Below are 25,561 nucleotides of genomic sequence, written 5' to 3' on the forward strand. Positions count from 1 at the left end.
TCAGCCTTCTTACTGACTCCCAGCCTCCTGTCTCTCCCCAGTCCAGTCCATACTTCACTCTGCTTCCCAGATCATTTTCTACAGAAACGTTCTGTCCATGTTTCTCCCCTCCTTGAGAATCCCAAGTGGTTGCCCGTCCATCTCCACATTGAACAAAAAGTCCTCACCATTGGCTTTAAAGCCATCCATCCCCTTGCCCCCTCCTTCCTCACCTCCCTTCTGTCTTTCTCCATCCCAGCCCGCACACTCCATTCTTCTATATTAATAATATCAATATTATTATTTGCTGAGCGCTTACTGTGTGCAAAACACTGCACTAAGCACTTGGGAGAGGACAATAACACAGTAATAATAGTGTTGGCATTTGTTAAGCACTTACTATGTGCAGAGCACTGTTCTAAGCCCTGGGGGAGATACAGGGTAATCAGGTGGTCCCATGTGAGGTTCACAGTTAACCCCCATTTTCCAGATGAGGTAACTGAGGTACAGAGAAGTGAAGTGACATCCACAGTCACACAGCTGACAAGTGGCAGAGCCGGCATTCGAACCCATGACCTCTGACTCCCAAGCCCGGACTCTTTCCACTGAGCCACGCTGCTTCTCTAGTAAACAGTAAACAGACACGTTCCTTGCCCACATTTAGCTGACAGTCTAGAGGGGGAGACAAACATTATTATAAATAAATGAGAGATACGGACAAAAGTGCTGTGGAGCTGGGATGGGGGATGAATAAAGGGAGCAAGTCAGGGAGACAAAGAAGAGCTCGCTAAGGCGAAGAGGAAAGGAGGGCTTAATCAGGGAAGGCCTCGTGGAGGAGACGGGCCTTCAATAAGGCTTTGAAGCGGGTGGGTGGGGAGAGAGAGTCACTGTGAGTCAAATGCCATTGATTGATTGAAATGCAGGCTGATCATTGTGCTGGAAGACTTGAAGAGATCTCACTTTCATTCATTCAATAGTATTTATTGAGCGTTTACTATGTGCAGAGCACTGTCCTAAGCGCTTGGAATGTACAAATCGGTGACAGATAGAGACAGTCCCTGCCCTTTGACGGGGATGTCTGAGCTGTGACTAAGTGTTCTTGGCTACCTCTGTCCCTCCCCAGACTGTCTGGCCTCCATTACAAGACTCTGGAGGGCAGAGATGGTGAGTGCACTCTGCTTTCGCACAATTCCTAGCCGGGAATCATCCCCATGATGTCATTTCGTGACGACTCTAAGGATCGAGATGCTGAAGGTCCAGAGGTCCTGAACTCTTCAGCCACCCCTCCCTCTTCTGGCTGAGCTCCTTGGCAGTCAATCAGCAGATAGCACGGCCTAGTGGAAAGAGCACGGGTCTGGGACTCAGGAGGACCTGGGTTCTAATCCCAGATCTGCCACTTGTCTGCTGTGTGACCTGGGGCAAGTCACTTTACTTCTCTGGGCCTCAGTTTCCTCATCTGAAAAAGGGGGGTTGAGATGGTGAGCCCCACGTGGACATGGACTGTGTCCAACCTGATTATCTTTTATCTACCCCAGCGTTTAGTATAGAGTCTGGCACATAATAAACACTTAATAATAATAATAATGTTGGTATTTGTTAAGCGCTTACTATGTGCCGAGCACTGTTCTAAGCGCTGGGGTAGACATAGGGGAATCAGGTTGTCCCACGTGGGGCTCACAGTCTTCATCCCCATTTTACAGATGAGGGAACTGAGGCACAGAGAAGTTAAGTGACTTGCCCACAGTCACACAGCCGACAAGTGGCAGAGCTGGGATTCGAACTCATGAGCCCTGACTCCAAAGCCCATGCTCTTTCCACTGAGCCACGCTGCTTCTCCAACTACCATTACAAAAATCAACAACTTTGATTGAGTGCCTACCATATAATTTTGATATTACTTGTTCTCTCTCATACTTACTCTATGAGCTCCATGTGGGACAGGGACTGCGTCTGACCTGATTGTATTTTACCTACCCCAGCGTTTAGAACAGTGCTTGATACAAAGGGCTTTGTGGGCCTGGAAGTCAGAGGATGTTGATTCTAATCCTGGCACCGCCACTTGTCTGCTGTATGACCTTGGGCAAGTCACTCTACTTCTCTGTGCCTCAGTTACCTCATCTGTAAAATGAGGATTAAGACTGTGAGCCCCATATGGGACAACCTGATTACCTTGTATTTACCCCCATGCTTAAAACAGAGCTTGGCACCTAAGTGCTTAGCAAATACCAAAATTATTATTGTCATCAAAGGTATTTATTGAGTGCTCTCTATGTGCTCAGCACTGTACTCTGAGCTTGAGGGAGTACATTATGACAGAGAGTCGATAGACATGTTCCCTGCGCACGGGGATTTTACAGTCTAGAGGGGTAGATGGACATTAATATTAATAAATCATTTATAATGTGTAATTTGTAGACTTGTGCATCAGTGCTGTGGGACTGAGAGCAGGGTGCACATCAGATGTCCAGAGGTCAAAGATCCAAGTTCATAGACAATGCAGAAGCAGAGAAGCAGTATGGCCTAGTGGATATATCACAGACCTGGGAGTCGGAAGGACCTGGGTTTTATTCCTGGCTCCGCCACGTGTGTCCTGCGTGACCTTGGACAAATCATTTCACCTCTCCAGGCCTCAGTTACCTCCTTTGCTACATGGAGCTTAAGACTGTGAGCCCCTTGCGGGATAGGGACCGTATCCAACTCGATTAGCTTATATCCACCCCAGTGTTTAGAAAAGTGCCTGGCACACAGTGAGCGCTTAACAAATACCATAAATAAAAATAAAAATCAATAGAAGGGAGAGAGAGCTGGGGCAAATAGGGCTTAATTGGTCAAGGCCTTAGTAGGACTGTTAGTATCCCTAGGGTAGAGGGAGGAGGAGTGGAGCCAGGTGGAGAGGGAGAGGAGATAGGGAAGAGGGGTACAGGGGTCTTTTCTGATCTCCCATCCTCCTGTCTCTCCACGCTTCAGTCTATACTTTACTCCGCTGCCCGGATTATCTTTCTACAGAAACACTCTGGGCGTGTCACTCCCCTCCTCAAAAACCTTCGGTGGTTGCCCGTCAACCTTCGCATGAATCAAAAACTCCTCACCACTGGCTTCAAAGCTGTCCATCCCTTTGCCTCCTCCTAACTCACCTCCCTTCTCTCCTTCTCCAGCCTACCTTGTACATTCCGCTCCTCTGCCGCAATTCACCTCCTCACGGTCCCCCGTTCTTGCCTGCCCCACCGTCGACCCCCGGCCCACGTCCTACCGCTGTCCTGCAACGCCCTCCCTCCTCACATCTGCCAAACGAGTTGTCTTCCCCTCTTCAAAGCCCTACTGAGAGCTCACCTCCTCCGGGAGGCCTTCCCAGACTGAGCCCTCTCTTTTCCTCCACCCTTCCTCCCCTTCCCATCGTCCCGACCTTTTCCCTCTGCTCTACCCTCTCCCCGCCCCACGGCACTTGTGTATATTTGTATATATTGTTTATTACTCCATTTTATTAATGATGTGTATATGTCTATGATCGTATTTATCTATTTTGATGGTATTGATGCCTGACTACTTGTTTCGTTTCGCTGTCTGTCTACCCCTTTTAGATTGGGAGGCCGTTGTTGGGCAGGGACTCTCTCTATCTGTTGCCGACTTGTACATTCCAAGCGCTTGGTTCAGTGCTCTGCACACAGTAAGCGCTCAATAAGATTGAATGAGTGAAAGTACAGGAAGGAGGGCAAAAGCTAGGGTAGAGGGAGGAAGAGAGGAGGGAGGAGGGGAGGAGAGGGAGGAGAAGATGGAGAAGGAGGAGGGGAGGAAAGGGAGAAGAAGAGGAGGAGGGAAGGAGGGAGGGAAGGAGGAAGGGAGGAGAAAATAAAGAGGGAGAGAGGGAGGAGGGAAAGAGGCAGGGAGGAGGGGAGGGAAGGGAGGAAAAGATGAGAAGGGAGGAGGGAGAGAAGAGGGGAAGAGAGGGAGGAGAAGATAAGGAGGGAGGGAGGAGGGGAGGAAAGAGGAGAAGATGAAGAGGGAGAGAGGGCGGAGGGAGAGGAAGGGAGGAGAGGAGGGTTAGGGTAGGGTCCGGGAGGAGCGGTTGCTCGGCAGGCTGGGGGTGGAGTCTGGCTTCGGGGTCTCGGGGGCTGGGAAGCCTCGGGAAGCCCAGGGGCACCCCCTTCCCTCCCCCCCGCCTCCCCCCGCCCCGCTCTGCCCAACCTCAGCCGAGCCGGGCAGCTGGGCGTACATTTGCACTTTGTTTTTTTCTTCTCCTCGTGGGGAGGAGACTGGGAGGCCCCACCGGGCTTAAAACCCGCAGCCCGCCGGCCCCTGGGCCACAGCGGCAGAGGCCGGCCTGCGCGCTTCCCCTCCGGATCCAGGACCCCCAGGGCCCCCTCCCCAGGACCCCCCATCGGCCGCAGATTCCACGCCGCCACTGCCCCCTCATCCTCCTTTTCTCCTGGACGCTGAGCCGCAGCGCTCTCCGACCCTGCGGGCCGCCTCGCCTCTCTCCGCGCACCTCTCCTTGGGTACTTCTCCTTGCGCCCCTCTCCTTGGACACCTCTTCTTGGGCACTTCTCCTTGGACACCTCTTCTTGGGCACATTTCTTTGCGCACCTTTCCTTGGTCACCTCTCCTTGGGCACCTCTCCTTGCACCCATCTCTTTGGACACCTCTCCTTGGGCATCTCCCTCGGGGTACCTCTCCTTGGGCACCTCTCCTTGCACACATCTCTTTGGACACCTCTCCTTGGGCATCTCTCTCTGGGTACCTCTCCTTGGGCACCCCTCTTTCCGCACCTCTCCTTGGGCACTTCTCTGTGGGCCCCTCTCGTTGCTCACCTCTCCTTGGGCACCCCTCTTTGCGCACCTCTCCTTGGGCACTTCTCTGTGGGCCCCTCTCCTTGCGCACCCGTCCCCGGGTCATGGGGACGAGCGGCCTCTTGCTGAGCGCCCTGGGGCTCCTGGCCCTGAGCGGGCGGGCGAGGGGGGCGGCGGAGCCGGCGGAGGGGGAGCCCCCGGGGGCGCCCGGCCGGTGCCCTGCCCGCTGCGACCCGGCCCAGTGCCCCAGCCGGCCGTGCCCCGGCGGCTACGTGCTGGACGGCTGCGGCTGCTGCCTGGTGTGCGTGGGGGGCGAAGGGCGGCCCTGCGGGCGGCCCGACGACCCGCCCTGCCCCGAGGGCCTGCGGTGCGGGCAGCCCTCGGCCGGCCTGGCCCGCTGCCACTGCCCCCTGGCCCAGCCCGTCTGCGCCGCCGACGGCCGCACCTATGCCAACGTCTGCCAGCTCAAGGCGCTCAGCCGCCAGGCCCTGCGCCTCGGCCTCCCGCCCCTCCTCCAGCTGCACCCGGGACCGTGCCAACCGGGTAAGGCTCGGCGGGCCGCCTCCCCTGCCGCCCTCGCCTTGCCCTCCGGGCATCCTCCTCCTCAGCCGGACCGCCAGCGGGCTGCCCGTCAAGCCCTCGCGGTGGGCCGAGCTCTCTTCGAAGCGCTTACTTTGTGCACAGCACTGGACTCGGCATTTCAACCGGGGCATTTGTTAAGCGATCGCCAAGGGCCGACCCCTCTTTGAAGCGCTTACTTTGTGCACAGCACTGGACTCGGCATTTCACTGTGGCATTTGGGTGAGCGTTCTCTACGTGCCAGGCTCGCCTCTAAGCGCTTACTGCGTGCGGAGCACTGGACTCAGCCTTGCAACTGTGGCATTTAAGCAATCGCTGGGTGCCCACCTCTCTTTTAAGCGCTTACTGCAGGCACAGCACTGGACTCGGCATTTGGGTAAGCGTTCTCTATGTGCCAAGCTCTCCTCTAAGCGCTTACTCTGTGCGCAGCACTGGACTCGGCATTTCAACCGGGGCATTTGTTAAGCGATCGCCAAGGGCCGACCCCTCTTTGAAGCGCTTACTTTGTGCACAGCACTGGACTCGGCATTTCACTGTGGCATTTGGGTGAGCGTTCTCTATGTGCCAGGCTCGCCTCTAAGCTCTTACTGCGTGCGGAGCACTGGACTAAGCCATTCACGGTGGCATTTAAGCCCTTATTATGTGCCAAGCTCTCCTCTAAGCGCTTAATGCGTGCAGAGCACTGGACTCAGCGTTTCACTGTGGCATCTGCTAAGCGTTCACTGCACGCCAAGCTCTCCTCTAAGTGCTTACTGCGTGCGGAACACTGGACTAAGCCATTCACTGAGGCATTTAAGCCCTTATTATATGCCAAGCTCTCCTCTCAGCGCTTGCTTTGTGCAGAGCACTGGACTCACCATTTCACTGTGGCATTTGTTAAGCCCTTACTTTGTGCCAAGCTCTCTTCTAAGCACTTATGGCGTGCAGACCACTGGACTCAGCATTTCACTGTGGCATTTCTTAAGCACTCAGTATGCGCCAAGCTCTGTTCTAAGCGTTTATTGTGTGCAGACCACTGGACTCAGCATTTCACTGTGGCATTTCTTAAGCACTCAGTATGCGCCAAGCTCTGTTCTAAGCGTTTATTGTGTGCAGACCACTGGACTCAGCATTTCTCTGTGGCATTTCTTAAGCGCTCACTATGTGCCAAACTCTAAGCGTTTATTGTGTGCAGACCACTGGACTCAACATTTCACCGTGGCATTTCTTAAGCGTTCGCTATGTGCCAGGCTCTCTTCTAAGTGCTTACTGCGTGCACAGCACTGGACTAAGCATTTCATTCTGGTATTTCTTAAGCATTTACTATGTGCCAAGCTTTGTTCTAAGCGCTTACTACATGCAGAGTATATTATTCTTACTGTTATTACGGTATTTGTGAAGGGCTCACTATGTGCAAAGCTCTGTTCTAAGCGCTTACTGTGTACAAAACACTGGACTAAGCACTTGGGAAAGGGTGATACAATATTTCAAGCGCTTAGTACAGTGCTCTACACATAGTAAGTGCTCAATAAATATTATTGAATGAATGAATGAATGAATATTAAACAGCCATCTTTCTAGGGGATAGAACACAAGCCTGGGAGTTAGGTCATGGGTTCTAATCCCGATCCAACACCTGCTGGGGGGAGGGGTAGTCCTGTAGTAACTCATTCAATCTGCATTTTGCAAATTTCATTTCTCTCATTTTCCTCCCTTCATTCATTCCATCGTATTCATCATCATCTTCATCGTCATCATCATTACAATTATTACAGTATTTGTTAAGCACCTACTATGTGCCAAGATCTAAGCATTGGCTTTGTCCAGAGCATTGTTCCAAGCTCGTCGAGGGCAAGGAAAGTGTCAATCGGACTCTCCCAAGTGCTCAGTAGTCTGCACACAGCAAGTGCTCAATAAATACGATAGATTGATTCATTCATCATGTGTGCCGAGCACCGTACTAAGCGCTTGGGAAGCCACAATACAGCAATAAAGGGAAACAATCCTTGTCCACCCCGAGCTCACAGTCTAGAGGCTGATTGCTGATTATATGTCAAGCACTGGGCTAAACGCTGGGGTAGTTTCGGGATAATGAGCTGGGGCACCATCCTTGTCCCATAGAAATCCGTGGATTTCATGTCGATTTTGTGTTTTGACCTTTTCATCCTTTCCTCCACCTCGCCTCTCCCGAGTTCTCACATTTGCTTGTAATAATGATAATAATAATTATGGTCTTTGTTAAGTGCATTGGTCTAAGCGCTGGGTTAGATACAAGTTCATCAGGTTGTCCCTCGTGGGGCTCACAGTCTTCATCCCCATTTTACAGAGGAGGTCACTGAGGCACAGAGAAGTGAAGCGGCTTCCCCAAGGTCACACAGCAGACTAGAGGATTAGAACCCATCACCTCTGACTCCCAAGCCCGGGCTCTTTCCGTTAAGCCATGTTGCTTCTCTTAAGGGCTGAGGAACATGTTTGATTTTCAACAGTGTATTTTTTTTTCCAACACTGAGTACAGTGTTTCGAACTCAAAAGTCACATAATACCACTTTTAAATTAATAATTAATACTATTACCATTATTAATCATTATAATTCACGAACGGTATTGATTATGGAGTTACCGGGTTTGAAGCACTATTATTATTGTTGTCGCATTTGTTAAACACCTACTTTGGGTCAAGCACTCTTCTACGAACTGGGGTAATAATTGTGGTATTTGTTAAGCGCTTATTATGTGCCAGGCACCATACTAAGCATTGGGGTGGATTTAAGCAAATCTAGTCGGGCACAGCCCCTGTCCCATGTGGGGCTCACAGTCTCAATCCCCATTTTACAGATGAGGGAACTGAGGCCCAGGGAAGCAAAGCGACTTCACCAAGTGTTGGAGGCAAAATTAGAATCCATGACCTTCTGATGCCCAGGCCGGTGCTCTATCCACCAGGCCACACTGAGTAGATATAAGATAATCAGGAAGATAAAATAAGTGAAGCGGCATGGCCTAGTGAGTAGAACACAGCCCTGGGAGTCAGAAAGTCATGGGTTCTAATCCCTGCTCCATCACCTGGGAGTCAGAAGGTCATGGGTTCTAATCCCTGCTCCACCGCTTACCTGCTGTGTGACCTTGGGCAAGGCCTCCGGGAGGTCTTCCCAGACTGAACCCCCCCCCTTTTCCTCTGCTCCTCCTCCCCTCCCCATCCGACTCCCTCCCTCTGTTCTGCCCCCTCCCCGCCCCACAGCACTTGTGTACCTATGTACTTATCTATAATTCTATTTATTTCATTAATGATGTGCACATATTTATAATTCTATTTATTTTGATGCTATTGATGCCTGTCTACTTGTTTTCTTTTGTTGTCTGTCTCCCCCCTTCTAGACTGGGAGCCCGTTGTTGAGTAGGGATTGTCTCTCTCTGTTGCCAAATTGTACTTTCCAAGTGCTTAGTACAGTGCTCTGTAAACAGTAAGCACTCAATAAATAATGATTGAATGAATGAATGAAGAATGAACTTCTCTGGACTTCAGTTCCCTCATCTGTAAAATGGGTATGAAGACTGTGAGCCCTTTGTAGGACAGAGACTGTGTCCAACCTGAATATCCTGTGCAGTGCCTGGCACATAGTGCTTAACAAACCCCATAATAATAACGGTAATAATTATTATTATTATTGTTGAATGCTCTGCACTTCGTAGTCCTCAAATCATAGCATTGATCGAATGATGGATTTGTTTCCTGGACACAAGTGTTATTCACTAAGCCTCCTGCAAAGGCCCGAAGATCAACTTTGGACTCTCAGCACTGGGAAACAGGATTGCGTTTCCTGTTGTCTCACACGAGGGTTTTCACAGAGGAGAAGATTGGGGAAGGGAATTTCAGACCATCAAAAGAGCGTAAGCAAGGGCAGAGTCAGGAGCGGGGTGTTGTTAAGATGGGAGCTTGGGAGACGCAAAGAGTGTGAGGTGGGACATACTGGGGAAAAAAAAAAATAGTCGAGATGTTGGGAATGCCTTGACGTCAGAGGAAAGGACCTTCTGCTGGACGAGGGAGAAAATGGCAGCCGTGGTGGTGGGTCATCGTGGTGATGGGTTTTCATGGTGTTGGGCTGTCATGGTAATGGGTCACCCTGGTGATGGGCAGCCATGGCGATGGGTAGCCTGGTGGTGGGCGGCCATGGTATGGATAGCTGTGGTGATGGGTCATCATGGTGGTGGGAAGCCATGCTGATGGGAAGACTTGATGAAGGGCAGCCTTGTGTTGGGCAGCCATGGCGATGGGTAGTCTTGGTGATGGGCAGCTATAGAGAAGGGCAGCCAAGGTGATGAATAGACTTGGCAATGGTTAGTCATGGCGGGGGGTAGTCAGGGTAATAGGCTGTGGAGCATTTGGTCTGCCCTTACTGCACCAGTTGACTGATTAAATGGGAGAAGTAGCAAGATGTAATGGCTAGAGCACGGACCTGGGAGTCAGAAGGTCATGAGTTCTAAGCCCGGCTCTTCCACTTGTCTGCTGTGTGATCTTAATAGTGATTATAATAATAATGGTTTTTGTTAAGCCCTTACTATGTGCCAAGCACTGTATAAAGCACAGGAGAAGATACAGGTTTATGAAGTTTGTCCCACGTGGGGCTCACAGTCTCAATCCCCATTTGGCAGATGAGGGAACTGAAGCACAGAGAAGTAAAGTGACTTGTCCAAGGTCACACAGCAGACAAGTGGCAGAGCCGGGATTAGAAACCATGTCCTCTGACTCCCAATCCCGGGCTCTTTCCACTATGCCACGCTGCTTCTCGTATCACTTCACTTCTCTGGGGATCTGTTCCCTCATCTGTAAAATGGGAATTGAGACTGTGAGCCCCACAGGGGACAGAGATTGTGTCCCACCTGATTTGCTTTATCTACCCCAGCTCTTAGTACAGTGCCTGGCACATAGTAAGCGCTTAATAAATACCATCATTGTTATTATTAACATAATTAAATGGGAGAACTTTGGTTTCTTCCACGTTGACCACTCCTACCAGGACTCAGTTTAGAGTATAAGCTCGTTGGGGGCGGGGAACGTGTCTATTTATTATTGTACTGTGCCCTTCCTAGCGCATAGTACCCGCTCCCGACCTCTATCCATTGGGCCATCCTGCCTCCCCATTCAAAACTGGTTTTCCCTTGGTTTACTTCATGTCTGAGAGGCTCCAGAATTCAGCAGTTCCCAAAGAAATCTTTTCCCTTCCCCCCAGATCACAGAGTTCTTTGGCCACATCTGGTTTGCAACTAAAGATGTGCTCCACAGCTGGGATGAGACAGAGACGACCGGGCGGTCAAATCCCCTGGCCTGGGTCGGCAGGGGGAGATCGTGGCAGAATCAGAGGGGAAATCTGTTTTTAAAAGCTCCGGCTTTCAAAATATCGCCGTTTAGCTAGAAAATCACCTACTCGTGTTTCCCTCTGGTTCTGCCTGCGTCTGGCGATGGCCTGTTCCGAACCCAAACGGCTTATTCACGGATCTACTCCATCAGACACCAACAAAAAAGTGTCAAGCTCTTCGGAAGAAAAAAGGGCAGCCTTCTCCAAGAAGGAGATCAGCCGTTGTGGAAAGTAAAAGACACAGCTGGTTGTCTCTCTGCCAGAGACGTGTTGTTTACAAAAGCTTGGTGCTCATGAAAATGAGCGTCACAAAGCTGGGGGAAAGAAAAAGAAATGGCCCGAGTCCAGTCACCAATTATAAACTGCTCAGAATCGTGTTTTGGGGGTTTTTGTTTTTTTAATTGGATTTCTCAAGTGCTTACTGTGTGCCAGGCACTGTACTGCGCTCTGGAGTAGATAAAAGCTAATCGGGTTGGACACGGCCTCTGTCCCATGTGGGGCTCACAATCTTAATCCTGATTTCACAGATGAGGTGACTGAAGTCAGGAGAAGTGACTTGCCCCAGGTCACACAGCAGAAAAGTGGCGGATCCGCGATTAGAATCGGGGTCCTCTGACCCCCAGGCTTATCCTCTTTCTAGCTAGGCCATGCAGATTCCCTTGTGAGCAGGGAATGTATCTGTATTGTACGCTCCCAGGTGCTTACTATCAGTGCTCTGAACACAGTAAGTGCTCGATAAATACTATTGATCAATTCACTGATTCTCTGATGATGATTTTTCTGCCCTCCTACCTCCTGCAGAGATTAAAGGCTTCATGAGGCTATCTCCATTTATGTCAATTATTTCCAACATCGAGCTCACTCAACCAGTCGATAATAATAAAATAATGACGGCATTTGTTAAGGGCTTTCTAGGTGCAAAGCACTGTTCTAAGTGCTGGTGGGGGTGGAATACATGGTAATCAAGTTGTCCCACGTGGGGCTTACAGGCTTCATCCCCATTTTACAGATGAGGGAACTAAGGCCCAGAGAAGTTAAGTGACTTGCCCAGAGTCACTCAGCTGACAAGTGGCAGAAGTGGGATTAGAACCCGCAACCTCTGACTCCCAAGGCTGGACTCGTTCCATTAAGCCACGCCGCTTCTCCGATGAAAGCTGCCCCTCTAGAATGTAAGCTTGCTGTGGGCAGGGAATGTGTCTGTTTACTGTTGAACTGAACTCTAATAATAATAATAATGTTGGTATTTGTTAAGTGCTTACTATGTGCCGAGCACTGTTCTAAGCGCTGGGGTAGACATAGAGGAATCAGGTTGTCCCACGTGGGGCTCACAGTCTTCATCCCCATTTTACAGATGAGGGAACTGAGGCACCGAGAAGTTAAGTGACTCGCCCACAGTCACACAGCCGACAAGTGGCAGAGCTGGGATTCGAACTCATGAGCCCTGACTCCAAAGCCCGTGCTCTTTCCACTGAGCCACGCTGCTTCTCTATGCTTAATGCAGTGCTCTGCACACAGCAAGTGCTAAATAAATCAGAATGAATGAATGGATGGAAGCCTAGTCCCCTTCAACTGCTCTTCTGTACTGTGGGAGTGGCATTTTTTGATTGCCTACAGAGAGCAATATAATATATATGCCACAGTGTAGTAATAATAATAATAATAATGTTTGTATTAAGCGCTTACTATGTGCAGAGCTCTGTTCTAAGCACTGGGGTAGATACAGGGTGATCAGGTTGTCCCACGTGGGGCTCACAGTCTTAATCCCCATTTTACAGATGAGGAAACTGAGGCACAGAGAATAATGTTGGTATTTGTTAAGCGCTTATTATGTGCCGAGCACTGTTCTAAGCGCTGGGGTAGACACAGGGGAATCAGGTTGTCCCACGTGGAGCTCACAGTCTGCATCCCCATTTTACAGATGAGGTCACTGAGGCACCGAGAAGTTAAGTGACTCGCCCAAAGTCACACAGCTGACAAGTGACCGAGCTGGGATTCGAACCCATGACCTCTGACTCCAAAGCCCGTGCTCTTTCCACTGAGCCACGCTGCTTCTAAGTGAAGTGACTTTCCCATAGTCACACAGCTGACAAGTGGCAGAGTCGGCATTCAAACCCATGACCTCTGACTCCCAAGCCTGGTGTCTTTCCACTGAGCCACGCTGCTTCTTAGTATAGGTTAAGCACATACTACGTGTCAAGTTCTGTGCTAAACACTGGGGTAGATACAAAATAATGAGGTTGGACATCATCTCTGTCCCACATGGGGCTCATTTCACAGATGAGGAAACTGAGACACAGAGACGTGAAATGCCTTGCCCAATGTAACACAGCAGAAAAATGTTCAAGCCATGTTTCCCCTTGCCTCAAGAACCTCCAGTGGTTGCCTGTACACCTTCTCATCAAGCAGAAACTCCTCACTATTGGCTTTAAAGCCATTCATTCATTCAATAGTATTTATTGAGCGCTTACTATGTGCCGAGCACTGTACTAAGCGCTTGGAATGAACAAGTCGGCAACAGATAGAGACGGTCCCTGCCGTTTGAAGGGCTTACAGTCTAATCGGGAGAGATGGGCAGACGAGAACAATGGCAATAAATAGAGTCAAGGGGAAGAACATCCATCCCCTCGCCCCCTCCTACCTCACCTCACTGCTTTCCTACTCCAGACCAGCCCACACACTTTGTTCCTCTAATGCCAATCTTCTCATTGTGCCTTGATCTCATCTAGCTCACCACCAACCCCTTGCCCATGTCCTGCTTCTGTCCTGGAAGGCCCTCTCTCCTCAAATCCCCCAGACAATGACTCTCCCCGCGCTTCAAAGCTTTATTGAAGGCCCATCTCCTCCAAGAAGCCTTCCCCGATTAAGGTCTCCTTTTCTCTTCTCCCACTCTCTTCTGCGTCGCCCTGACCTGCTCCCTTTATTCATTCTCCCCTCCCAGCATCACACCCCTTATGTACATCTCCATAGTTTACTTATTTATATGTCTGTCTCCTGTTTTAGATTGAAAGCTCCCAGTGGGAAGAGAATGGGTCTGTTTATTATCTTGTATTCTTCCAACCGCTTAGTAAAGTGCTCTGCACATAGTAAACACTCAGTAAATACTACAGCTGACTGACTGGTGGAGCTGTGATTCATTCATTCATTAATTCAGTCGTATTTATTGAGCGCTTACTGTGTGCAAAGCACTGTACTAAGTGCTTGGAAAGTACAATTCAGCAATGAAGAGAGACAATCACTGCCCACACTGGGCTTATAGTCTAGAAGGGGGGACACAGACAGTAAAACCAATAAACAGGCATCAATATAAATGAATAGAATGATGGATATGTACATATATACACAAGTGCTTGGGGTGGCGGGGTAGAGCAAAGGGAGCGAGTCGGGGCGATGTGGAGGGGAGAGGGAACAGAGGAAAAGGGGGGCTTAGTCTGGGAAGGCATCCTGGAGGAGGTGAGCTCTCAGTAGGGCTTTGAAGGGCGGAAGAGAGTTAGTTTGGTGGAGGTGAGGGGGGAGGGCATTCCGGGACAGCGGGAGGATGTGGGTCAGGGCTCAACGACGGGATAGGTGTGAATGGGGGACGATGAGGAGGTGAGCAGCAGAGGAGCGGAGTGTGTGGGCTGGGCAGAAGAAAGAGAGAAGGGAGGTGAGGTAGGAGGGGGCAAGGGGATGGAGAGCTTTGAAGCCAAGAATGAGGGGGGTTTTTTTGATATGGAGGTGGATGGGCAACCACTGGAGATTTTTGAGGAGGTCCAGAACATTTTTTCAGAAAGATAATCCAGGCAGAAGCCTGAAGTACAGACTGAACTGTAGAAAGACAGGAGGTTGGGAGGTCAGAAAGGAGACTGAGGCAGTAATAAAGAAGTAGTGTGGCAAAGAGGATAGAGCCCAGGCTTGGGAGTCAGAGGTTGTGGGTTCTAATTCCGACTCCACCACTTCTCTGCTGTGTGACTTTGGGCAAGCCACTTCACTCTTCTGTGCCTCAGTTCCCTCATCTGTAAAATGGGAATTAAGACTGTGAGCCTCACGGGGGGCAATCGGATTAGCTTGTATCCACCCTAACACTTAGAACAGTCACATAGAAAGTGCTTAACAATACCATTATTATTATTATTATTAATCCAGGCAGGAGAGGATGAGTGATTGTACTAATGTGGTAGCATTATGTGGTAGCATTAATGTGGTGGAGAGGAAGGGGAAGATCTTGGTGATGTTGTGAAGGTGAGACCGGCAGGTTTGGGTGACGGATCGGATGTGTGGGGTGAATGAGAGAGCGCAGTCAAGGATGTGACCAAGGTTGCGGGCCTGTGGGATAGGAAGGATGGTGGTGCCATCCACAGTGATGAGAAAGTCAGGGAGAAGCCAGGGTTTGGGAGGAAAGTTAAGGAGTTCAGTCTTGGACATGTTGAGTTTTAGGTGGTGGGGGGACATCCAAGTAGAGATGTCCTGAAGTCAGGGGGAGATGTGACCCTGGAGGGAGGGAGAGAGAACAGGGGAGGAGATGGAGATTTGGGTGTCATCTGTGTAGAGATGATAGTTGAAGCTGAGGAAGTGAGTTCTCCAAGGGAGTGAGTGTAGATGGAGAAGAGAAGGGGATCAGCACTGACCCTTGAGGAACCCCCAGTGTTAGGGGGTGGGAGGAGGAGGAGCAGCCTGCAAAGGAGACTGAGAATGAATGGCCAGAGAGGTAAAAAAACCAGGAGAGGATGGAGTCTGTGAAGATAAGGTTGGGTAACAGGTCAAGGATAAGGGGATGGTTGACAGTGTCAAAGGCAGCTGAGAGGTGGAGGAGGATTAGGATAGAGTAGGAGCCATTGGATTTGGCAAAAAGGCGGTCATTGGTGACCTTTGAGAGCGTGGATTCAGAGGAGTGGAGGGGCCATAAGCCAGATCGGAGGGGGTCCAGGAGAGAGTTGCAAGAGAGGAATTCGGGGCAGTGAGTTTAGACGACTAGCTTCAGGAGATTGGAAAGGCAAGGTAGAAGGAAAATGGGATGATAACTGGAGAGGGCTGTGGGGTCAAGAGAGGGGTTTTTTAGCATGAGGGAGATGTGGGCATGTTTGAAGGCAGAGGGGAAGAAGCCATTGGAGAGTGAGCAGTTAAAAATGGAAGTTAAGGAGGGATTAGAACCTAGGTTCTCTAGCTCCCAGGCCTGTTCCCACTTCCATTAGACCACCCAGCTTTTCAAAGCTGTCAGTGCTTCTGAAAGACTTACAGTACTCTACCAGGATAAGATGGGCAGAGTAAAGTGACAAACATCAGTACTCACAAACTTCTTGTCTAGGAAATTTTGCCAGGGGTCAAAGAGAAAAAAAAATTAGAATGTGATTCCAACTGTCCCGCCTTCTCTAATCCTTCAATCAATCCATAGTATTTATTGACCTCTTCTTATAAATATCAGACACTGACTTATCTAGAACTTTAGGGGAATACTGGCCTAGTGAGAAGCACTGTGGCCCGGTGGATACAGCATAGACCTGGAAGTCAGAAGGACCTGGGTTCTAACCCCGATTCTGTATTTATCTGCTGTGTGACCATGGCCAAGTCACTTCACTTCCCTGGGCCTCAGGTCCCTCATCTGTAAAACGGGAATCGAGACTGTGAGCCCCATGTGGGACAAGGACTGTGCCTAACCTGATTAGCTTGTATTCATTCATCTAGTAATATTTATTGAGTGCTTACTGTATGCAAAGCACTGTACTAAGCAATTCTACCCCCGTGGGACATGAAACACCGAGAGGGAGGGCGTTTCAGGTCAAGGGTGGGACTTGGGAGACAGAGAGACAATCAAGATCGATGAGATGGGGGTACAGTGAGTAGGTTGGCATTAGAGGAATGAAGTGTGCGGCCTGGGCTGTAGTAGGAGAGTAGTGAGGTGAGGTAGGAGGGGACAAGAGAATGGACGGCTTTAAAGCCGATGGAGACGAGTTTCTGTTTGATACGGAGGTGGATGGGCAACCACTGGAGTTCTTGAAGAGTGGGGAGATGTGATTTATTTTTAGACAGGAGGCAGGAAGGTCAGCAAGGAGGCTGACACACTAATCTAGGCAGAACAGGATAAGTGCTTGGACGTAACATGATAGCAGTTAGGATGGAGATGTTGTGAAGATCAAACTGACAAAATTTGGTGACAGGTTGAATGTGTGGGTCGATTGAGGGAGATGAATCAAGGATAACGCCAAGGTTACCTGCAGATGAATCAAGGATTACGCCTAGGTTATGGGTTTGTGAGACAGGAAGAATGGTGGTGCTGTCTGCAGTGCTGGAAAAATCAGCGGGGAGGACAGGGTTTGGGTGGGGAGATAAGGAACTCTGTTTCGGATACGTTAAGCTTGAGGTGACAGCAGGACATCCAAGTAGAGTGGCCTTGAAGGCAGGGGGAAATGTGAGGCTTCAGAGAGGAAGAGAGATCAGGGTGGGAGATGGAGATTTGGGGATCATCGACATAGAGGTGGTTGTTGAAGCCATGGGAGGGAATGAGTTCTCCGAGAGAGTGACTGTAGAAGGAGACTAGAAGGGAACCCAGAACTGAAGCTTTAGTTGGGAGGGGGGAGGTAGAGGAGAAGCCCGCGAAGGAGACTGAGAATGAGCGGCCAGAGAGATAGGAGGAGAACCGGGAGAGGACAGTGTCAGTGAAGACGAAGTTGGATAACGTTTCCAGGAGCAGGGGATGTACACCGTGTCAAAGACGGATGAGAGGTAACGGAGGACTAGGATGGAGCAGAAGCGATTGGATTTGGCAAGAAGGAGGTCATTGGTGACCTTTGAGAGGGCGGTTTCTGTGGCGTGAAGGGGACGGAAGCAAGATCGGAAGGGGTCAGGGAGGGAATTGAAGAAGAGGAACTGGAACCAGCAGATGAAGAGAAATGGTAGGAGGGAGATGGGCTGAAGTACCAATTGCTTGACACAGAAATAATTCCTTCAGTGCTTCATAAATACCCTAAACAGATTAGATTTTCCCGTCAGTTACTGCTCATTCTTGTCCTCAGCATATAAAAATGTCAGAAGAGCACGGGCCAGGGAGAGGACCTGAGTGCTAATCCCGACTCTACCAATTGCTTGCTGTGTGTCCTTGGGCAGGTCACTTAACTCCCTTGTGCTTCAGTTTCCTCCACTGTAAAATGGGGATTCAACACCTGTTCTTCCTCGTATTTAGACAGGAACTGTGTCCAACCTAATTAGCTGGTATCGACCCCAGTGCTTAGAATGATTCTTGACATATAGTAAGCACTTTACAAAGAGAGAAGCAGCCTGGCTTAATGGCTAGAGCATGGGCCTGGGAGTCAGAAGGACCTGGATTCTAATCCTGCTCTGTCCCATGGCTGCTCTGGGACAATAGGCAAGTCACCTCACTTCTCCGGCCCTCCTCTGTAAAATGGGGATAAGAGTGTGAGCCCTGTATGATGATGATGATGATGATGATGGTATTTGTTAAGTGCTTACTATGTGCCAAGCGCTCTTCTAAGCGCTGAGCACTGTTCTAAGCGCCGCATGGTACGGGGACTGTTTCCGACCTGATGAAATGACACCTCAGTGCTGAGAGTAGTGCTTGGCACATAGTAAGCACTTAAAAAGTTGGATAATCATTATCACCATTATTAAATACAATAATGATCATAAGAATAAAATTGTGGTATTTCTTTAAACGTTTCCAACGCACTCAGCGCTGTGCTAAGAACTGGGGTGGATCGAATGCACTTCCTATCCTAGGTACAGGGAGGGTATCACCACAGGAGAGACCCCATTTGATTCATTCATTCTTTCAATTGTATTTACTGAGCACTTACTGGGTGCAGAGCACTGTACTAAGCCCTTGGGAGAAGACAATGTAGCGTTAAACAGACACTTTCCCTGCCCAAAGCGAGCTTACATTCTCGAGACGAGTTTACAGTCTGGATGAAATAATAAATGAGCCCCATCTGGGACAGGGACTGTGTCTGACCCGATTTGCTTGTATCTACTCCAGTGCTTAGGACAGTGCCTGGCTCATATCAAGTGCTTAACAAATACCATTCGTTCATTCAGTTTGTATTTATTGAGTGCTTACTGGGTGCAGAACACTGCATTAAGCCCTTGGGAGAGTACGCTACAATAAAGACACATTCCCTGCCCACAATGAGCTTACAGTCTAGTTTCTGCCAATATTATTATTATTATTATCAAACAAATGACTTCCTTTGGCATCCAGAGCAAAAGACAAAGTCTATTTTCCCTGCTATCAGCTGATCCACACGATTCCCATGTCTATCAAAATTTCCCAAACCTGGGTGACCCTTCCCGCTTTGAGAAGCTACACGGCATAAAAGATAGAGCCCGGGCCTAGGAGTCAGAAGGTTGTGAGTTCTAATCCCAGCTCTGCCACTTGTCTGCCGGGTGACCTTGGAGAAGTCACTTCAGTTCTCTGGGCCTCAGTTCCCTCATCTGTCAAAAGGGGATTGAGACTTTGGGCCCCACGTGGGCCAGGGACCATGTCCAACCCTTATATCCACCCCAGCTTTTAGTACAGTGCCTGGCCCACAGTAAGCGCCTAACAAATGCCAGAATAATTATTATCATTACTGGAAAGAAGAAACGTAGAGCCGGCGGGAGCTCAGGCTAGACGGATCCGGCCACGTTCCCCTGCATGTTTATGCTGCATTAATTCATCCTTAAGATTTCTTCCTGCTGGCTGGGAAAGTTGTCACGTTGTTTAGTCTGAGGAGTGTGTCGAAGTGAAGTTTCAAGCCCACACCACAGCGTACTTTGCGACAACCCATTTATCCAGCAGTCGTCAAACGGCTCAAACTCTGCCTAGGTGGAGCAGGGCTTTGAACCCGGCACAGGTCGGATTCCGGCGCTGAGAACAACCAACGGTTTCTCGGAGAACAGAAACCGTCTTTCGATCTCGGGGCAGAAACCCATCTAATCCCCGGTGGGGTCGTCTCTCAACCGATCTCTGGTTTTTAATAATAACGGTATTGGTTAAGCACAAAGTGCCAACCACTGTTCTAAGCACTGGGGTAGATACCCGTTCATTCATTCAATTCATTCAATTGTATTTATTGAGCGTTTACTGTGTGCAGAGCACTGTACTAAGCGCTTGGAAAGAACAATTGGCAACAGATAGAGACAATCCCTACCCAACAATGGGCTCCGAGTCTAGTCTAGTAATGCAGGTTGGACCCAGTCCCTGTCCCATGTGGGGCTCACACTCTTCATCTCCATTTTGTGGATGAGAGAACTGAAGCACAGAGAAGTAAAGTGACTTGCCCACAGGGCACCCAGCAAGCAATTGGCAGAGCAGGGATTAGTGTAGAGATCTAGAATTCTATTTATATTGATGCCTGTTTATTTGTTTTGATGTCTATCTCCCCCACTCTAGACTGTAAGCCTGATGTGGGCAGGATTTGTCTTAGTACAGTGCTCTGCACACAGTAAGAGCTCAATAAATACAGTTGAATGAATGAATGAATGAACTTGGGTCCTTCTGACACCCAGATCTGGGCTCTGTTCACTAAGCCAAGCATTTCCTGTGTGTGGAGCAATGTATTAAATACCTCAACTCTGATTGGGGGTACCAAGCTGCCTGGGAGGAGGCTAGGCCCTGGATTTTCTTTATTCATTTTTTATGGTATTTGTTATTAATAATAATGATGATAATAATGGTATTTGACAAGTGTTTACAGGCACTGTACTAAGCACTGGGGTAGATGAGAAACAGCATGGCTCAGTGACAAGAGCACAGACTTGGGAGTCAGAGGACACGGGTTCTAATTCCAGCTCTGCCACTTGTCTATTATGTGACCTTGGGCAAGCCACTTCACTTCTCTGTGCCTCAAATACCCCATCTGTAAAATGGGGATTAAGATTGTGAGCCCTACATGGGACAACCTGATGAGCTTGTATCTTCCCCAGCATTTAGAACAGTGCTTGGCACACAGTAAGTGCTTAACAAATACCATCATTATTATTCTTACAAAGTGGGTTGGACAGAGTCTCTATCCCATGTGAGGCTTAAAGTCTCAATCCCCATTTTACAGATAAGGTAACTAAGGCACAGAAAAGTAAAGTGACTTTCCCCAGGTTACCCAGCAGACAAATGGCAGAGCCAGAATTAGAACCCATGACCTTATCTGACTCCAGGCCCAGGCTCTATCGCTTACTATGCATCAAACACTGTCCTAAGCGCTGAGGTAGATACAAGTTAATCGAGTTGGTCACAGTCCCTGTCCCACATAGGGCTCGCGGTCCTAATCCCCAATGTAATAATAATAATACTAGTAATAATAATGGTATTTGTTAAGAGCTTACTACACACAGGCACTGTACTAAGCGCTGGGGTGGATACAAGCAAGTCAAGTTGGACACAGTCTCTGTCCCACAGGGGGCTCACAGCCTTCCCGATTTGCTTGAATCCAAGTTGGTAGACACATTCCCCTGCCACCCACAGGGAGCTTACAGTCTAGAGAGAGAGACAGACATTTTTAGAAATAATTCATAATCTATAATTTAACGATATATACATAAATGCTGAGGGCTGAGAGTGGGGTGAATATCAAATGCCCAGAGGGCACAGATCAAATGTGTAGATGGCACAGAAGCAAAAGGGAGCCAAGGAAAAGAGGGTTAATCGGGGAAGGCCTCTTGGAGGAGATGTATTTCAGTCAGCGGCGTCTAGACTGTAAGCTTATTATGGGCAGGGAACGTGGCTGCTAATTCTTTTGGGCTGTACTCTCCCAAGCACTTAGTAGAGTGCTCTGCACAGAGTAAGTGCTCATTAAGTACCCCTGACTGATTGATTTTACCATCTAAAAACGAGTTTATGGTCTAGAGGTGCTTAGCATAGGGCTTGGCAAACAGAGCTTAATAAATACCATTGATTGATTCATTTTTTAAGGCTCTATTAGTATTCGTACTTTAAGTCAAACACTGTTCTGAGCACTGCGGTAGATACAAGTTAATCAAAGGGCTTACAGTCTAGCAGGGAAGATGGACACTAAAATAAATTACAGATGAGAGGAAGAAGGGAATGGGGTTTTGTACATGATTTGTGCTTAAATATTAGAATTCATTCATACAGTCGTATTTACTGACACTTACTGTGTGCAGAGCACTGTACTAAGCACTTGGAAAGTACAATTCAGCAGCAAAGAGAGACAATCCCTGCCCACACCAGGTTTACAGTCTAGAAGAGGGGGAGATAGGCATCAAAACAAGTAAACAGGCATCAATATAAATAAATATAATAACTGACTTGCCCAAGGTCACACAGCGGACAAGTGGCAGCAGCATGGCTCAGTGGAAAGAACACGGGCTTGGGAGTCAGAGGTCGTGGGTTCTAATCCCGGCTCTGCCACTTGTCAGCTGTGTGACTGTGGGCAAGTCATTTTACTTCTCTGTGCCTCAGTTACCTCATCTGTAAAATGGGGATGAAGACTGTGAGTCCCACGTGGGACAACCTGATTCCCCTGTGTCTACCCCAGCATTTAGAACAGTGCTCTGCACATAGTAAGCGCTTAACAAATACCAACTTTATTAAGTGGTGGAGCTGGGATTAGAACCCACAATCTCTGACTCCCAAGACCGGGCTCTTTGCACCAAGCTATGCTGCTTCTCATAGATGCTTTTGGAACTTGTACACCATGACCCTGGAAGCATTAGGACTGTGAGCTCACTGTGGGTAAGGAATCTGTCTATTTTTGTTATGCTGTACTCTCCCAAGAACTTAGTACAGTTCATCACACACAGTAAGTGCTCAAAAAATACAACTGAATGAATGAGTGACTGAATGTATGGTACAGACATAGGTGTTTTGGACAACCGGTACATCATCTCCCTAGAAGAATTAGGATATGTAGTACGGACATAGGCGTTTTGGGAACTTCTACACCACGTCCCTGGAAGTATTAGGATGTGTATGGTACATACAGAGGTAGTTCGGGGAACTTGTACATCATGTCCCCAGGAGTATTAGGATATGTACGGTATAGACATAGGTGTTTTGGGGAACTTGTATACTACGTCCCAAGCCCTGGAAGTATTAGGATATGTACGGTACGGTGGGGACTTTTTCTCCATGTCCCTACAAGGACCCTTGACAAAGAATTAAAGCTGACAGTGGGGTGTCAATAACAGTAAAAATAATGATGGCATTTGTTAAGCTCTTACTATGTGCCAAGCACTGTTCTAAGCGCTGAGGTAGATACAGGGCAATCAGGTTGTCCCACGTGGGCTCACAGGCTTCATCCCCATTGTACAGATCAGTAACTGAGGCACAGAGAAGTGACTTGCCCAAAGTCACACCGCTGAGAAGTGGCAGAGGTGGGGTCAGAACCCACGGCCTCTGACTCCCAAGCCGGGGCTCTTGCCACTAAGCCAAGCTGCTTCCAAGTCATGAATGCGTTAGTGGATGGGGCGGTGTTCCAAATGGGTATTTTGGGAAAAAATGTAGGCCACATGAGGCAAACGCTGAAACCTCCTTTGTTCCAAACCAAGAAAATAGTTGAACAGCTAAGTGGGAGGCCGGACCACATGCATTCGATCACCATTTTAAAAGCCATTAGCCTGACACAAAAAGGGAGCCAGCTTGGCTTCGTGGAAGGAGTTTCAGCCGGGAGTGGGAAGAACATGGTTCTAGTCTCCCGTCTCAACCTCTCCTGCGGTGTGACCTCGGGCCAGTCACTTTAACCTCTCTGGTCTTCGGTTTCTCCACCTGTAAAATGGGAGGAATGTCTGCTTTCCCTCCTTCTCTGAGGGTGGGACAGGATCTACGTTCCCCCACAAGCACCGTTACTCTAACTGCCTCCAGTTATTCTTTTGTTCCTTCTGAGGAACATCTTTACTATTTTAGCACTATTCACGCCCCTGGTGGTCCTATCCGTGAAACTGTCCCTTCTGTTACATGGTAAGTACAGAGAGAAGTGAAGTGACTTGCCCGAGGTCACACAGAATTAATTATTAATTATTATGGTATTTGTTAAGTGCTTTCTATGTGCCAAGCACTGTTCTAAGTGCTGGGGGTAGATACAAGCTAATCAGGTTGTCCCACGTGGGGCTCACAGTCTTCATCTCCATTTTACAGATGAGGTCACTGAGGCACAGAGAAGTGAAGTGACTTGCCCCAAGTCACACAGCAGAGGAGTGGCGGAGCCGGGATTAGAACCCACGACCTCTGACTCCCAAGCCCTGGCTCTTTCCACTAAGCCACACCTTAGTGTGGCCAATGCAGGATCAGAACCCAGGCCCTTCTGACCCAATTATGCCCATTTTTACAGATAGGGAAACCGAGGCCTGGGGAGGTTAAATGACTTGCTCAAGGCCACACAGTAGACAGGTGGCAGAGCTGGGACTAGAACCCGGGACTTCCAACTCCTGGGGTTGCAGCTCTCCCAAGGTGCCACACTGCCTCCCCCAGGGCTTAGTACAGTGCTCTGCACACAATAGGTGCTCATTAAGTCCTCTTGATTGATGGTGTAGTGGATAGAACACAGGCCTGGGAGTCAGAAGGGCCTGGGTTCTAATCCCGGCCCTGCCACTTGTCTGTGGTGTGACCTTAACAAATACCATCACCATTGTTATTATTATTATTATTATTATCTGACTCCACATGTTGCCTTTGAATAACTACCAGGGTTCTCATGAGCAACTCCTGCTTTCTTGGACAGGCCGTAAGGCTGGTGTTTGGAGCAGTTCTGATCTCTCACACAGTCATTCAAGGGTATTTATTGAGCGCTTACCAGGTGCAGGGCACTGAACTAAGCATTTGCGAGAGTACAATATTGCAGAGTCGGTAGACACGTTCCCTTCCCACTAGGATGGTAAGTTCTTACGGATCTTGGGCTGAGGAAGGTGAGGAGGAGGGAGGAGAAGGGAAGAAGAGAAAGAAGAAGAGGAGGAGGAGAAGGAGCCTGTGGAATCAGTCCCAGGTCGATAGACTGGAAACTTCCGATTGTTGTGAGAAACAAACCATTCAGATTTCCTCACTGAATCAATTCCCCAGAAGCATTTTTGCTTTTCTCTTATCTGTTTGTTTCTGAGTGGGGAAGGGAGTTTGTTTTTTAACGGCATCTGTGAAGCTCTTACTATGTGCCAAACACTGTTCAATCAATCTGGTTGGACACCATCCCTATTTCACATGGGAATCGTAGACCTAAGTAGGAGGAAGAATGGGTATTGAATCCTCCTTCTACCACTGAGGAAACTGAGGCCCAGAGAAGTGAAGTGATTTACCCCAGGTCGCATGGCAGACCGGGGCAGGGTTCAGATTCGAACCCAGGTCCTCTGTCTCCCAGGCCTGAACTCTTGGGGCCTTGGAGGAGTGGTGTGGCTTAGTGGAAAGAGCCTGGGCCTGGGAGTCAGAGGATGTGGGTTCAAATCCCGGTCCTGCTCCATGTCTGCCGTGTGGCAAGTCACTTCACTTCTCTGGACTTCCGTTCCTTCATCTGTAAAATGAGGATGAAGACTGTGAGCCCCAAGTGGGACAGGGGCTGTGTCCAACCTGATTAGCTTGTACCTATCCCAGCGGTTAGAGAAATGCCTAGCACCCAGCAAGCGCTTAACAAATCCCACAGTTATTATTGTCATCACTAGGCCTCCCCGTTTCTTATTAACACGCCCAATTCTTTGTGCCAGTACAGGTGAGCAGCAGCTGAGCAGTCCGAGATTCAAGTTCAACTTCATCGCTGATGTGGTAGAGAAGATCGCCCCGGCCGTGGCTCACATCGAGCTCTTCTTGAGGTGGGGCCCGGAGCTTTCCCTCTTATTCCTTCTGCCTTTTGACTACTATTTTAAATTTAACAGTATTTTTTTTACGCACTTACTAGGTGCCAGGCACTGTACTAACCCCCGCTCTAGAGACAAACGAATGAGTTTGGACCCAGTGCCTATCCCACGTGGGGCTCACGGTCTTAATCC

General features: G+C 49.0%; 1 protein-coding gene across 1 annotated transcript in view; it reads left to right on the forward strand.

Annotated features, from left to right (window-relative positions):
* The first annotated feature begins 4,208 nt into the window (after positions 1-4,208).
* The window catches only part of HTRA3 (HtrA serine peptidase 3), a 52,441-nt gene continuing 31,088 nt past the window's right edge, over positions 4,209-25,561 (forward strand). Inside the window, exons 1-2 of the mRNA XM_029063985.2 lie at positions 4,209-5,306; positions 25,285-25,384. Coding sequence (XP_028919818.1) covers positions 4,868-5,306; positions 25,285-25,384 — 539 coding nt within the window. The 5' untranslated portion in view covers positions 4,209-4,867. The remainder of the gene's footprint in view (positions 5,307-25,284; positions 25,385-25,561) is intronic.

Source organism: Ornithorhynchus anatinus, chromosome 4, assembly GCF_004115215.2.
Source record: "Ornithorhynchus anatinus isolate Pmale09 chromosome 4, mOrnAna1.pri.v4, whole genome shotgun sequence".
NCBI lineage: Eukaryota > Metazoa > Chordata > Mammalia > Monotremata > Ornithorhynchidae > Ornithorhynchus > Ornithorhynchus anatinus.